This window comes from Rana temporaria, chromosome 4, assembly GCF_905171775.1.
Source record: "Rana temporaria chromosome 4, aRanTem1.1, whole genome shotgun sequence".
Taxonomy (NCBI): domain Eukaryota; kingdom Metazoa; phylum Chordata; class Amphibia; order Anura; family Ranidae; genus Rana; species Rana temporaria.
The window spans coordinates 282,813,002-282,827,583 of NC_053492.1; the positions used below are offsets into that span (position 1 = coordinate 282,813,002).

The window sequence follows — 14,582 nt, forward strand, 5'->3', positions numbered from 1 at the left end:
TTTTGGATGTGTGAGCACCATTACCTCTGACTCTACGGTGATCATCACCACAAGCCTGTTTGATCTAAGTGGTATACACATATTTAGGTCAATTACCTCCGGTAAGCCTTGACACAGTTGGTGACGGCTCTCTTTGCAAGTCTTTCTGTTCTCCACGTTCTTCGGAAGTTTCTCCGCATCAGTGAAATCCAATGATGTATATCAATTTGCATAGTTTTAATAAGAGCTTTGGGTTATGCACTGTGGTGGACTGATACTTTCACTTTTTGAATGCCCATTCATATTTATGATTGTTTATTGATTTAAACATTCACCCATGTTGATATCACAATGTAACTAACCAACACTTTGTGAACCTACTGTATATATGAGTGCTGCACTTTGTTTTTTCTATGAGAATATGCTTAACATTACTTATGATTGCCTTTATGTACTGGCATGGAGTTTGCATTAGCGTTATTAGTACTGTCATTTACAGCACAATTTGTATGCTTTATTTCTTTATAGATCTCCTGGACACTCAGCCACTCCAGGAAACAGATGAGGAATTGACAACCGAAGCTGAATTTGCTGAAATTATATCTGAGGAAGAGAAGGAAGAACTAAAGAATGAATTGGCAAAGGTAGTGTTCCCTTTTTGTGAACCTAGGTATCTAAAAACATAAAGCACTAATAAACCTAAAAGCAAAAATGTATTATACATTGCACTTTACCAACTCTTAGGCTCAGTTTACACCTAAACCGGCCGTGGATCGCACAGGAACACTGTGCGTCCCCGTTCTCTGTTTCAGGGACGAATCGGGGACGAATCTGTGCCTAAATTCGACCCTGAAATGGAGCCAAAGACCTGCAGCGTTTCTGTGCAGTGCGCTCCGCATCTGCCCCAGAGATATGTGAACCGGCTCCATAGAGAGCCGGTTACATTCTCCTGCTATGCAACTTGGATGAGGTGAAACCCGCATCCAATTTGCATAGGTGTGAACCCAGCCTCATATGTGTTGGCTGCATTAGTTTTTGTTTTTTTGGAATTTTATTTTTAGGCTTTTTAAAATTTAATTTTAACCTATTGATTCAACAGTAAGTCTGTAACTGCTTAGAAAGTATTTGCTGGAGTGACGCTCTATTTTGTTAGCCAAATTTTATCTAAATTTGCTAGTGCATTTAATACTACCCTCCCCCCAGACTGACAATGTTGTTGTCTAAGGCTGCATTCACACTTCAGCGTTTTGAATCGCTGGCAGATTTGCCGTGAATCTGCCCACAATTTGAAAGCGCTGAATGACAAATTGCGGGACTCGCTTGAGATGCCATTCATTTGAATGACACCTTAAATCGTGATACGGGTCTGCCACGCGATAAATTGCAGGAAGCATGTAGCGCAAAAAGTTCAGGAGCTACTTTTGGGCCACATGCTTCCCGCGATTGCAGCGCGATTGTATCGCGGCAGACCCGCACCACGATTTGAGGTGTCATTCAAATGAAGGACATCTCAAATACAAGTACCACGATTTATCATTCACACATCAGCGCTTTCAAATCGCAAGCATATTCGCAGCAAATTTGTCCATGATTCAAAATGCTGAAGTGTGAATGCAGCCTATGGGTGGCTCTGACCATGGAATGGAACCACCCTAAGGCCCCTTTCAGACTGGGGCGGGAGCTGCGGTGGCGGTATAACGCCGCTAAAAATAGCGGCGCTATACCGCCGGAATTGCCGCGGGTATCAGCCGCTAGCGGTGCGGTATTAACCCCCGCTAGCGGCCGATAAAGAGTTAATACCGCCCGCAATGCGCCTCTATAGAGGCGCATTGCGGGCGGTATTGCCGCGGTTTCCCATTGTTTTCAATGGGAAGGAGCGGTGAAGGAGCGGTATACATGCCGCTCCTCTCACCGCTCCAAAGATGCTGCTGACAGGAGATTTTTTTGTCTCCCGCCAGCGCATCGCCTCAGTGTGAAAGCCCTCGGGCTTTCACATTGAGTCTGCAGTGAAGGAGTTTTTCAGGCGCGATAGCAGCGCTATTTTTAGCGCTGTACCGCCTGAAAAACTCCTCAATGTGAAAGGGGCCTAAGACAGGAAGTAGCAGGATCATTAGATAAAAGTTAAGGAAAAAAGCCTAAAAAAAAGAAAACTAATGCAGCCATTAAAAACTGTTAAGCTGTAATAGATTTTTGTTTTTGGGTACTGCTTTAACTTGCAAATAAGTGGGATCATGTGACAATGAATATATCTATGATTTATCATAGACTATGGACAGCCATCTCTCTAAAGTAGAGTAGAGACCTACTGTGTTCCTCGTCTAGCGTGGACAGCAATTTGTACTGATTTTGAACCCATTCACTTTTCACCCTGTGGGATGCCTATGCCTATGTATGACATTTGGTGTTTACAAGTTAAAATCCATATTTTTGGCTAGAAAATTACTTAGAACCCCCAAACATTATATATATATTTTTAGCAGAGAATCTAGAGAATAAAATGGCGATTGTTGCAATATTTTATGTCATACGGTATTTGTGCGGCGGTGTTTTAAACACAACTTTTTGGGAAAAATTTACTTTCATGAATTTTAAAAAAATGAAAAAGTAAAATTAGCCCAATTTTTTTGCATAATGTGAAAGATGATGTTATGCCGAGTAAATAGATACCAAGCATGACACGCTTTATAATTGCACGCACTCGTGGAATGGCGACAAACTACGGTAACTAAAAATCTCCATAGGCGACGCTTTAAACTTTTTTTACGGTTACCAGGTTAGAGTTACAGAGTAGGCCTAGTGCTATAATTATTGCTCTCACTCTTACGATCGCGGCGATACCTCACATGTGTTATTTGAACACCGTTTTCATATGCGGGCGCGACTTCCGTATACGCTTTCTTTGCTGCGCAAGCTCGCGGGGAGGGGGGCGCTTTAAAAAAATTTTTTTTTTGTTTTCTTATTTATTTATTTATTTTTTCTAATATTAAATTTTTTTTTTTTTTTTTTTTTTACATTTTGATCACTTTTATTGCTGTCACAAGGAATGTAAACATCCCTTGTGACAGCAATAGGTGGTGACAGGTACTCTTTATGGAGGGATCGGGGGTCTAAAAGACCCCCGAGCCCTCCTTTGCACTTCAAAGTATTCAGATCGCCGAAAACGGCGATTCTGAATACTGTATACTTTTTTAAATTCGGCGCCATTGGCATCTGAGAAACCCGGAAGTGACGTCATGACGCCGCTTCCGTGGTTTCAATGCGGACACTGAATCAAAGCCGTTTACGGCTTTGTTTCAGAGCGCGCCGAGACGCTGGAGGCGCCGGATCGTGGATCGGGTCTCCCGGTGGGACGGGAGGCCCGGTCAGAGCGGCGAGAGGCGGCGGGAGGGGGGGGATGTCCCCTCCCGCTCCTCCGGCATAACAACCGAGCGGCTTTTAGCCGCATCGGTTGTTATGTTTGGAAAGCCGATCGCCCGCTCTAAACAACGGTACCGGGATGATGCCTGCGGCTGCAGGCATCATCCCGGTATAACCCCTGAAAGCCGAGGACGCATATATGCGTACGCTCGGCGTGAAAGGGTTATTAATAATAACTTTGGTAGCCACAGCTGCTCACTTTCCCCTTCTAGTATAATGCTGGCCATACACTCCAAGAAAAATCGTCCGAACGAACTTTTGAAAAACGAACGTTCGGCCGTGAGCGCAAACGATAGTGCCATCATGTAAACCGATAAATCGTTCAGTGGACATAAATAAAAAAAAATTGGCTCGTTTTTTTTACATATACCTAGTGCAGAAAGTTCGGACGGGAAACGCATTAACCTTCCGATTTATCGTTTGTTCGGCAGAAAATTTCCAAATGTATCCTTAGTTTTTTCAGCTCAAAAACGTCCCAACGATTATCGATTTTGTGCCCATTAACTGGCCGAAAAACGAAAGAACTGTCTGAACCGCCGAATTTTCGTATAGTGTATGGCCAGCATAAGGCTGGGTTCACACATACTACACAGCTTTCATCCTACTTTGCTCTGCGACATTGGTCCTACATTGGTCCTACATTGATCCTTTCATGAACAGGATACTACTTTGATCCGACTTTGCCCTGCGACTTGAAGTCCGACTTTTAATGAGCAGGGATCCGATTTGGATCCCTGCCAATATCAGGCACTGTGCTTGATATGAATCTTGAGGGGGGAAATTCACACCAAATTTTAACAAAAAAACCTGCATTGGTTCCCCTCCAAGAGCATACCAGGCCCATGGGTCTGGTGCGGATTTAAAGGGGAACCCCCTACGCTGGAAAAACAGCGTGGGGGTCCCCCCAAAATCCATACCAGATGCGTATCCGAGCAGCAGCCCGGCCGGTCAGGAAAGGGGGTGGGGACGAGCGAGTGCCCCCCCCTCCTTAACCTTGCCAGGCCGCATGCACTCAACATGGGGAGGTAGGTGCTCTGGGGCAGGGGAGCGCCCTGTGGCCCCCCCTACCCCAAAGCACCCTGCCCCCATGTTGATGACAGGGCCTCTTCCCGACAACCCTGGCCGTTGGTTGTCGAGGTCTGCGGGGGGCTTTTCGGAATCTGGGAGCCCCCTTTAACAAGGGGGCCCCCAAATACCGGCCCCCCACCCTAGGTGAATGAGTATGGGGTACATCGTACCTCTACCCATTCACCTGGAAGAAACGTGTCAAAAAAATAAACACACTACACAGGTTTTTAAAATCTTTTATTAGTCAGCTCCGGGGGTCTTCTTCCGACTTCTCCGCTCTCCCGGGATCTTCTTCTGACTTCGGGGGTCTTCTTTCGTCTTCTTCTGCTCTCCGCGCTCCCTGGTTCTTCTCCCGCTCTCCGGTGCCTTCTTCGGGCTGGCCGCCACTATCTTCTTTGTAGCTCTCTTACTAGCGGCGGCCAGCTTGGTCTTCTTCTGTCGCCTTCTTCTTCCCTCTTCTTTTCTTCCGGTGTTGACTCGACGCTCCCTCCCGCTGTAATGCCGGGTGCGCAGCTCGCACCGGTTTATATAGGCCTCTTATGACGTCACAGTCCCAGCATCTCAGTCTTGGGCTCACCAGCTGAGCCGCTGTGAGCCTGAGATGGCCGCTCCCCACCCCTCCACAGCTCAGCACTCCAGTAAGTGTGGAGGAGCACAGAGGAGAGCTGCTGATTGACAGTCAGCAGCTCTCCTCTCAGGGATCTGTGAGAACCAAGCCATCTGCGATGTTTGATGGCTCGGTTCTCAGTGTAGAGGGGACAGATGCAGCATCGGTCCCATGCTGCATCCACCAAGGTAAGTATAAAAGGGGGGGGGGGACATACTTCTCTTTTAAAGGAGGAATTCTAAATGCAGTTGGGGTGCACAGGAAACACATTGAAGCTGACAAAGGTACTAGGAAATTAAACCGGCACTAGGAACTTGAACAAGTAGAGGAACAATCAACCCAGGAACAAGGTACTGGGGCCTGGTGCTAGGAATAGGATCCACTACTCAAGCAATGTGTGGTAAAGAGCCAACCTTAATAGAAAGGAAAATGGCCGGGCTGGGTTGAGACTGTCTGGCCTCAGGCTTGTACATCTGTGAAAATAGTAACGGGGCAGTCTTGCATGTCTGTAGAACTTTGTGGGTGATCTGTGACAGCCACCAGTGCATAAAGCAGAACTTTACCCTTCAAGGGGTTGTAAACTCAGTAAAACAAAAACAAAAAACCTGCAAGACAAAGGTATAATGAGTTAGTATGCATCGCATACTAGCTCATTAATACTTTCCTTAGATCAAAGCTATTGCAGCGGTCCCCACGAATCGATGTGACCGACAATGTGTCTCCCGGAGGTTTTTCGCAAATGACGGCACGGCTACTGGAGAAACGGCTCGAGCGCCGGGCCGTTTCTTGAGTGCGCATGTGCCAATGACGTCGGCACATGTTACATGGGAAAAGGGTGTAAAACCATTTTCTTCTTTACCCAGGTGTACAACCCAACTGCAGCTACCTGAAATATGGGAAAATGCAATGCTTTTTAGGCTTAACCACATCTGCACGATTGAGGCCTAATTTAATAGTCCTATATCAAATGATACACTGGTAAAACAGCTATTCATTATGACAGACAAAATGCAATCTGTTTTTGTTCCCTTTGATTTTTTTTTTTTCTCTGTGTACAAAGCTGGAAGATGAAATTGTAACTCTACGTCAAGTGTTGGCTGCCAAAGAGAAGCACCTTGCAGAAATAAAACATAAGTTGGGAGTCAGCATGATGAATGAACTGAAGCAGAACTTCAGTCGAGGCTGGCATGATGTGCAGACCCATTCTGCGTAAGTACAAACCTTGTTCATCAAGACCCGAGCAGCTTTAATATGTTCGATTTGCTTTTACTGTGGTATATTATCTAACATACCAGTTCCATAAATCCATTGAAGCTGATACAAATATAGTGACATAAGAAAGTATATGAACCCCCTGGGAGTAATACATTTTCTGTAGTAATTTGCCATAAAATGTGATCTGATCCTCAACTAAGTTACAACAATAACTGTAAATTATTATCTTGTAAAGCAACCCATTCAGCTTAAAATGGAAATGAAAGGCAAAACTTTTGTGTATAGATATAAAAAAAGTGATCAAATTCCCTCTGTTCTCAACTGCATAAGAGAGGGAGCAGCACACTAATCTTCCCAGTGAAAGGCTGTGCAGAGGGGGGGATGAAGGGGATGAGTTGTCTGGGAAAAGTCTGATCATTGGAGGAGAGTACACTGAGTTCCCAACATAGCTAGAGAACTGAACGTGTGTGCTCTCCTGCTCAGTGTGGTCAGATTTTAATTGGAAAGCCGAAGGACTGGTAGGAACACCAGGGATTTCACACAAAATAAACAATACAAAGATAACAGGATACTTTCTCATACAAGTACATGGTACAGCAGGCAAATGTCAGAAATATGAAATGTTTTTGGTTTACATATTCTTTAAGCTGATAACAAACAAACATTTCTGATTTCTCATGTCTTTATGGAACACACCAATTAAACATTCACAGTGATGGAGGGAAAAAGTAAATGACCCCTTGGAGTTAATAGTTAGTCGAACCTCCTTTTGGCAGCAAGCGCTTTCGGTAGCTCTGGATCAGACCTGTACAATGTTCAGGAGGAATTTTTGATCATTCCTCTTTACAAAACTGCTTCAGCTCAGACATATTTGTAGAATGTCTGGTGAGAATGGCTCTCTTGAGGTCATTCCACAGCATCTCTGTGGGGTTAAGGTCTGGGCTCTGACTGGGTCACGGCCAAAGATGATTTTTTTTTCCAATTATTGACAAGAGTTTGGTGTGGTTTATAGCTACTTTGAGGCCAGGTTCACACTGCTCCGACATGGAAGGCGGACGACTTTCTATCCGAATTTGTCCTATAACTTAATGTCCAACTTCCATGTGTCTTCAATGGATGGGACCCGACTATAACAGGTCCTTGGAGTCTGGTATTTATCTTAAAAGGGGAGCCCCATGCCAAAAAACAAAATGGCGTAGGGTCCCCCCCCCCCCCCCAGGACCATACCAGACCCCAAGATCCATATCGGACCCTCATTCGATCCTTATGCAGTTCGGCAGGTCAGTAAAGGGGGGGGATGAGCAAGTGTCCCCCCCTCCTGGACCATACCAGGCCACATGCCCTCAACATGCACCCCAAAGCACCTTGTCCCCATGTTGATGGGAACAGGGGGCTTCTTCTCGACAACCCTGGGCGGTGGTTGTGGGGGCTGCTGGCAGGCGGCTTATCAGAATCTGAAAGCCCACTTTTAACAAGGGGACCCCCAGATCCTGACTCCCCATGTGAATGAGTATGGGGTAGTATCCCTACCCATTCACCAGAAAATTTACATTTACATGTGTAAGAACCTCTGTCAGATTTTTTTTTAGCCATACTTCGAATCCCAGTGGCAGGAATCTGATTCCTGTGGGTGGAGTTGACAGACACACAATGTAGCTAATTGCCCGCGCAAATGCAGCCTAATGCTACCAGATGGTTATGGTCATAAAATAGTCACGCATAACTGTTGTAGTTACCCCAAGAGGTCTTGGAGAATTCATGACAGATGTGAACTTTTTTAGCTTCAGCTCTGGTTCACACTGCTGCGACTTGTCATGTGACTTGAGAGTTCAAAGTCGCATGACAAGTCACGCCGTATTAATGGCAATTAAATTGGTGCGACTCAAGTCGCTCTGACTTAGAAAACGTCCTTCATTACTTTGGTGTGACTTCAACACTACTTGCATTGACTTCTGTGAAAGAAGTCCTATACAAGCCGCAATGAAGTCAAGCAGGGATAGCAGATTCAAAGCTACGGGCCTGTGGACAAGGGCTTAGACCTACTTTATATTTCTTTATTTGATGAAATTCAATTCTTTATTAGGAGGAAAGGCAGGGTGCTGTACATGGCTTCATGAAAACATCACAGAATCCTCCCTTCAGTGCCGGGACAAGATCATCCAGCTCCCAGGGCAAAGATGCCAAACCGTGCCCCCCCCCCCCTGTTTATTATGTGCAACCTTAGGGCATCCTACACTCAGTAGTCACTCACTTCATAAAATCACTCTGTCACTACTCAGCCTTGCAACAGAAGAAAGGGGCCCCCAGTAAATCATTGCGCTCAGGGCAGCCTCCCCTTCCACATACCCCTTGTCCTGGCCCTGCCTGCCGCAGTACATCACTCAATGATCCTTTGAAGGAGTTTTGCAAATATCAAAATGGCTTGATGTGTAGATGTCAGTCTGTAGGGGTTGGCGGTCCTAGGTGGTTCCCATAAGGCAAGCAGTATCTAAATTTCTGAAGCTCCTAATTCACACAGTCAAAAGCTCACAGTGTGCAGTGAAATCAGAGTAAGCAATTCTAGTGTAGAAGAGGAGCCTTTAGAACTGAAAAAGAGTGAAGGTAGGGCTGGAGTTTAGTTTTAAAGTGATAATGAACCCTTACATAGTCACACTGAAGTGACTAGCGTAATATGATGCACAGTGATTAATCTGATCCTCCATAAACAGTTGTACCTGTTTATCTGTAGGCTTTTCTACTCCAAAGTCCTTCAAAGTACACAGTTTAGATGGCATTTCTCAGCTTCCAGAAGGCAAGGGGGTGGGAATCTGATGTCACACCCTGCACAGAGCTGAGTGTAATTTGAAACCTTAGTGGAGATTTTGGACACGCCCTCTACTGTACATAGTCTCATACAGAAACATGCACAGCTGAGGCTGTCAATCGCCTTCTGTGAGCTTGGGGGGGGGGGGGGGGTGTACCTCCAAGGAGTGCTGGGTGCCCCCTCCCTTGTATTTGGTGTCACGATAAACTGTCAGAAGTGACTCATGCAGAGGAAGGAGGGGGGAGCAGACAGAAAACGGACTAAGCGCTATAAATTGAGAAAGTACACAATCCTATGAGCATACACGTTGTTCATTTTACATTTCAGGGTTTTTGTAAGTCTGTTTGAGTGTTTGATTAGTTAAATGTTACATGTTGGGGTTGGCTGAGGAGATCTGTCTGTGTTGGAACGACAGGACAGGGTATCATTTTTACACAGAAAATTATTGCACTTTACATTAAAGTCTAATTTAATTTCCTTCACTTCCAGTCCATCTCCTGATCTGCATGCTTGTTCCAGATCAGGAAGTCAAAGTGTGCAAGTCATTAAACACCAGTGCCAGGAAACTAGCATTTTCAAAAGGAGGGGCTTGCAAACGTGGTTTTAATACTTCCTCAGAACATGTTCCCCAAAGAAGCCTCTCAACCAGAAAAGCCTTCTAAACCAACTTGCTGACCAGCTTCAAGCCTATGAAATGTGGCAATGCATGAATTCAACACACATCCCATTGAATGGGTGGCAATAGACCAAAACTGAGCTACAATTAGACCTGAACAGTTTTTTTTAAAAACAATGCACATTGCTGAATTACTTTGCACATTCAGAATGATTAATACCTCAACACCCTGCAATAGGTTCAACCTGAGTCATTTAATTGGGTCAGGGTTACTAGAGGCCAGGGCTGGATGAATCATCTTGGCAGCTCTCTGGTGCCCCCCCCCCCATTTCTGTAACATTGGAGAATGTTCTAGAATTACTGGGCAGAAGCTAGAAGGAGATGCCATTTAATATTCATGGACCCTCAGCCAATCCCCAGGAATGGGTCTGGCAGGGGACTGGAAAAACCCATAAATAGACATGAGCCATGCCAGCAAGGAAGTTTGGGTGGAAGATGGAGGAGCAGTGCTTAGGGAGGCTGTCGGAGGCTGAGGGACCACTTACCGGGGAGGGGGGGGGGCTCAGGCTGGGAGCTCAGGAAAGCTGGAAAGTTGGACTTTTAGTGGGACTGTGATAGTATGGTGGCCAGTCTGACACTAACTGACCATGCAGTGATTAGTGCTAAAAATATGCACTTTCACTGTACTAATGACACTGGCTGGGAAGGGGTTAAACATCTAGGGTGATCAAAGGGTTAAATGTGTGCTCTGCACATTGTTTACATATGTAGAGCTCTGTTCTGCCTTCCTCCACGCCGATCGGCAGGTGCCGGCGGTTATCAATTGGTTGGCACCCGCTGATCAGCTTGTGCTTTGTCTAATCACAACACAGCTGACGCGCCCCCTACCCGGAAGCAGAATCTGGTATATACATGTGCGGCTGCCCTGTAGCAGTAAAGCTACATGAAGTGATTAAGGTCTCATGCACACAAACCTTTATTTTTGACTCTCCTAGAAGCCAGCAGCGATTTTGCCGAAAAAAAAAAAACACCTGACGCTTGTAAAAGTGCCTAATGCTTTTACAAGCGTTTAAGCACATTTACAGGCATCAAGCACTTGGGCGTTAATTCGCGCTCAGGCACTAAACTCACTTAGCGTTAACTCGCGTTTAGGCACTTTTACAGGTGTCAAATGTTTTTTCTGCCCAAACTTTTCTGCTATTGGCCGCACTAGATGTGGGTTTTTTTGTTCCTGCCTCTAAACTCTTCTAAACACTGCTAAAAAGTCTGTGTGCGTGGATACATAGGCTAACATGGAGGGGTATTTAGAGGCAGGGAATAGGAAAATGCCAGCCGCCCCTAACAGCAGCTGCAAAAACATCCTATGTGTAAGAATTTGACAAATGAATTAGTAAAATATTTTGAACGATAATGTGTCTGAATGCTAGGTAAAGGAAACTGCTACTAATCTGTCCTGAGCTGACATATTGTCTTTTGGTATATTAAATATGGCAATCTGCTGCTTGACAATGAAGTTTCATGTCTACTATTTAGCTGCAGGGAAACGACAAATTGACAATTACACAGGAGTAAAATTATAGTGTAATTGACCTGAAAATTACCTTTTGCAACCCATTCAGGCCTGAAATGTGTTAATTGGCTGAGAAAGTGAACTTAAATTATTGGGACGCCACAGCTGCTTATCCAAAAAGAGCCTCCGTCTGTGCTGGAGTATGGTCTGTGCATGTTTGCAGCACTGAAGTTCACTCTGAATCATATGTCCTTAATTAAGTCAATGAATGGATCACTGGTCTTCTAACTACCATGATATTATTCCAGACTTTAAATAGTACAGATGTTTATAGAACTCAATGGGGGTATAAAGGTATTGTCAGAAACTCCTTTTCCTAGACACTGCTTACAAAGCCTTGGGCTGTAGTTAAAATCTGTGTTTTCAATTCAACTGATGCAAAATGTAATTTAATTACTTAATAATGTGCCCATACACAGTGAAATTACATAATATGATTAGGTTGTTCTGCAGTGATGACGTTGTTTAAGCAATTTAACAATATCCAGGGATGATTTGGGGCCAATTTAAATTATTTTATATGTTTAAAAGCTTTTACTGATATTTACTACTGTTTTTATATTATGTGGTTCTTTGTTTTAGAAATAATAATTTGATAGATGACCCAGAAACTTGGACTGATCTGCAGCCTTTGCATGACTGGTTACAAGAAACTGTACAGCCTAAGCTCTACCTGCTGAATGTGCATAAGAATAAATAATACGCAACCAAAAGATGTAAAAAATCACTGTACATTTATTTTAACCACATCCAAAATAAAGTTACTCTTAGCATTTAAGCACATGGTTCAGGCTGACAAATGCTTTTTGTGGCCAGGCCATGTGTATTTAAATATTCTAATGTAGCATTACCCCCATTGGAGCTGCTGGATTTTTGGGCGGCGTGTTACCTCGCGGCTCCTCCAAATTTTCATGGGGTGAATGATGCGTATGTGCATAAACAGAAGTAAAGGCATGTCCACGACAGGTGCTCTTTTGCTGTGCTCTTTATTACCCAGCCGGGTAAAAAACAATAAACTTGCAGTGAGGAAGTTGAAAAGAGGAAAGACAGCAGATTCAGGCGTAATGATAGGAAACAGTCCTGCTCCCAAACGTAACACTTTTCTTCACCACTCCCGCCGGAGTGGGTTCAGCGCACCCGGACAGGCCTCTCTCACTGACCCGACAGCCAGAGCGTCACTCGGACAATTATAGGAATAAGGCCTCATTCACACTTGGCCGTTCGGGTCCGTCTGTCGGCGGACCTGAACGGCCGCTCCATGCATCGCTATGGAGCGTCGGATGTCAGCGGAGACATGTCCGCTGACATCCGACCCGCTAAAAACAGACGTATGGGGGCCACGTCCCCATCCGTCCATGCGGATCAGATCGGGTAAGATCTGATGAAAACGGACATGCTGTCCGTTTTCATCAGATCGCTCCATAGGGACACAGCGGTGCCCGACAAGCCCCTCCCCGCTCAGTGAGCAGAGATGAGCTTGTCATCGTCGGCTCAGCGGAGATCTGCGGACTGATCTCCCGCTGAGCCGACGGGAGCAGGCTGACTCCGTAGCGACTGAGTCCGCCAAGTGTAAATGAAGCCTTAGTCTCTGCCACAGACCCTCCTTGGTGAACTTGAACTTGGGAGAAAGTCTCTGCCACAGACCCCTCTCAAAGAGCCTCAGAAGATACCTCTGCCACAGGTCCCCTCTGGGTGAAATTCTTGGACATATGCCCCTTGGATAGGTTACATCTGGATCTCTTTCAACTTGTCGCCCAGGTACCGACTGACAGGTGACCAGTCCCCTTAGTGTCCGGTTACCTGTGATCCCCGGTGGTTTCTTCCTAGCTCTATTGGACCGCCAGCCTCTCAATGGCGCTCCTCAGACCAACTTCTCCACCAAACAGCACACAGCTCGGGATCTTCAAAAGGGTAACCCAGTCGCTCACTGGATCCCCATCGCTGGTTCAGATGCTTCGGGCCAACATTGTCCGGGAACAAGGAACACCACGTAGCACGCACACCCCAGCCAGGCAGGCCACATCGCTGGGGCACCGCGATGTGGCCACCCCAAAGGTGGGTGCCACACTGGACGAAGAAAGACCCAGAACAATGGCGTCTGTCCCATAAATACCCCCTCCCAGCATGCACAACGAGGACAAACCCTCGCCATTGGCTGTTGGGAAGAGCACCTAAACCTAGACTCCACTGCTGCCACCTACAGCACCGGGGTTGGAAGAACACCCAAGCACAGCAGAATGGCTCACAGCACAGCCAAGCTGAGACAGAGACCGCAATTTGCCACTAACAATCAGGATCAGAGTCTAACTGTACTCTGATCTACATTTAAATTTGACTAGCACCAGTACTGTATAGTACATAGGCGCTACACTAATATTCTCAAAGCACCTCTGGTATGTAGTAATATTTCAAGTAAAATGGTTCCCTAAGAAGAAAATATGCATTCACCCCTTTTGCTGCCCTCACCGATCTTATTACTACTCTGATTAAGAAGAATTGCCAGCTGAAGTCTGTTCATAATATGACCCTTCTGTGAGTGTCCAACGAAATTAAAGGAAGATGAGCTGCTTCTGTAGAGCACTTTGAGGATCTTGCTTGCAGCCTAATTATAGGTTCACTTTAAATGGTCTGTTCACCCAAAAATTACATTTAGGTTTGCAGTAAATGCTACAGAGTTTATATCTGGGCACCAGTACACTCTTGGCATCCCCCTGCATATCAAGGTCCTAGGTAGCCACCGCTGGTTGCTGGGTCCAGAACAAGAAAGGGCTGCAGCCTGTACCTCTTGCCCACACTGTAACTTGTCTGTCAATCCTCTGACACCTTGGACACCTCTTGGCTAAGCTCTTAAATGCCTGAAAACAAAAGCTAGTGTCAAAGCCCTCAGCTGAACTCGGGGGCGTCGGGAGGGTCGGGAGGGTGTGGTTAGGGGAGCTGGAGCCCCGAATGTCAGGTAGGTGAGGTCAGTGTATGTCAGGTAGGTCCATGTATGTCAGGTAGGTAAAGTCTGTGTATGTCAGGTAGGTCCATGTATGTCAGGTAGGTGAGGTCAGTGTATGTCAGGTAGGTCTATGTATGTCAGGTAGGTGAGGTCAGTTTATGTCAGGTAGGTCTATGTATGTCAGGTGAGGTCAGTGTATGTCAGGTAGGTCAGTGTATATCAGGTAGGTCTATGTATGTCAGGTAGGTGAGGTCAGTGTATGTCAGGTAGGTCTATGTATGTCAGGTAGGTGAAGTCAGTGTATGTCAGGTAGGTGAGGTGAGTGTATGTATGTCAGGTAGGTGAGGTCAGGTAGGTCAGTGTGTC

At 45.7% G+C, this 14,582-nt stretch overlaps 1 protein-coding gene across 9 annotated transcripts in view; it reads left to right on the forward strand.

Moving 5' to 3' along the window:
* TPD52L1 (TPD52 like 1) overlaps nucleotides 1-14,582 on the forward strand; it is a 121,952-nt gene that overhangs the window by 35,503 nt on the left and 71,867 nt on the right. For all 9 annotated transcript variants that reach the window (XM_040350359.1, XM_040350354.1, XM_040350356.1 and 6 more), the window contains exons 2-3: nucleotides 508-623; nucleotides 6,132-6,280. In XM_040350359.1, coding sequence (XP_040206293.1) covers nucleotides 508-623; nucleotides 6,132-6,280 — 265 coding nt within the window. The remainder of the gene's footprint in view (nucleotides 1-507; nucleotides 624-6,131; nucleotides 6,281-14,582) is intronic.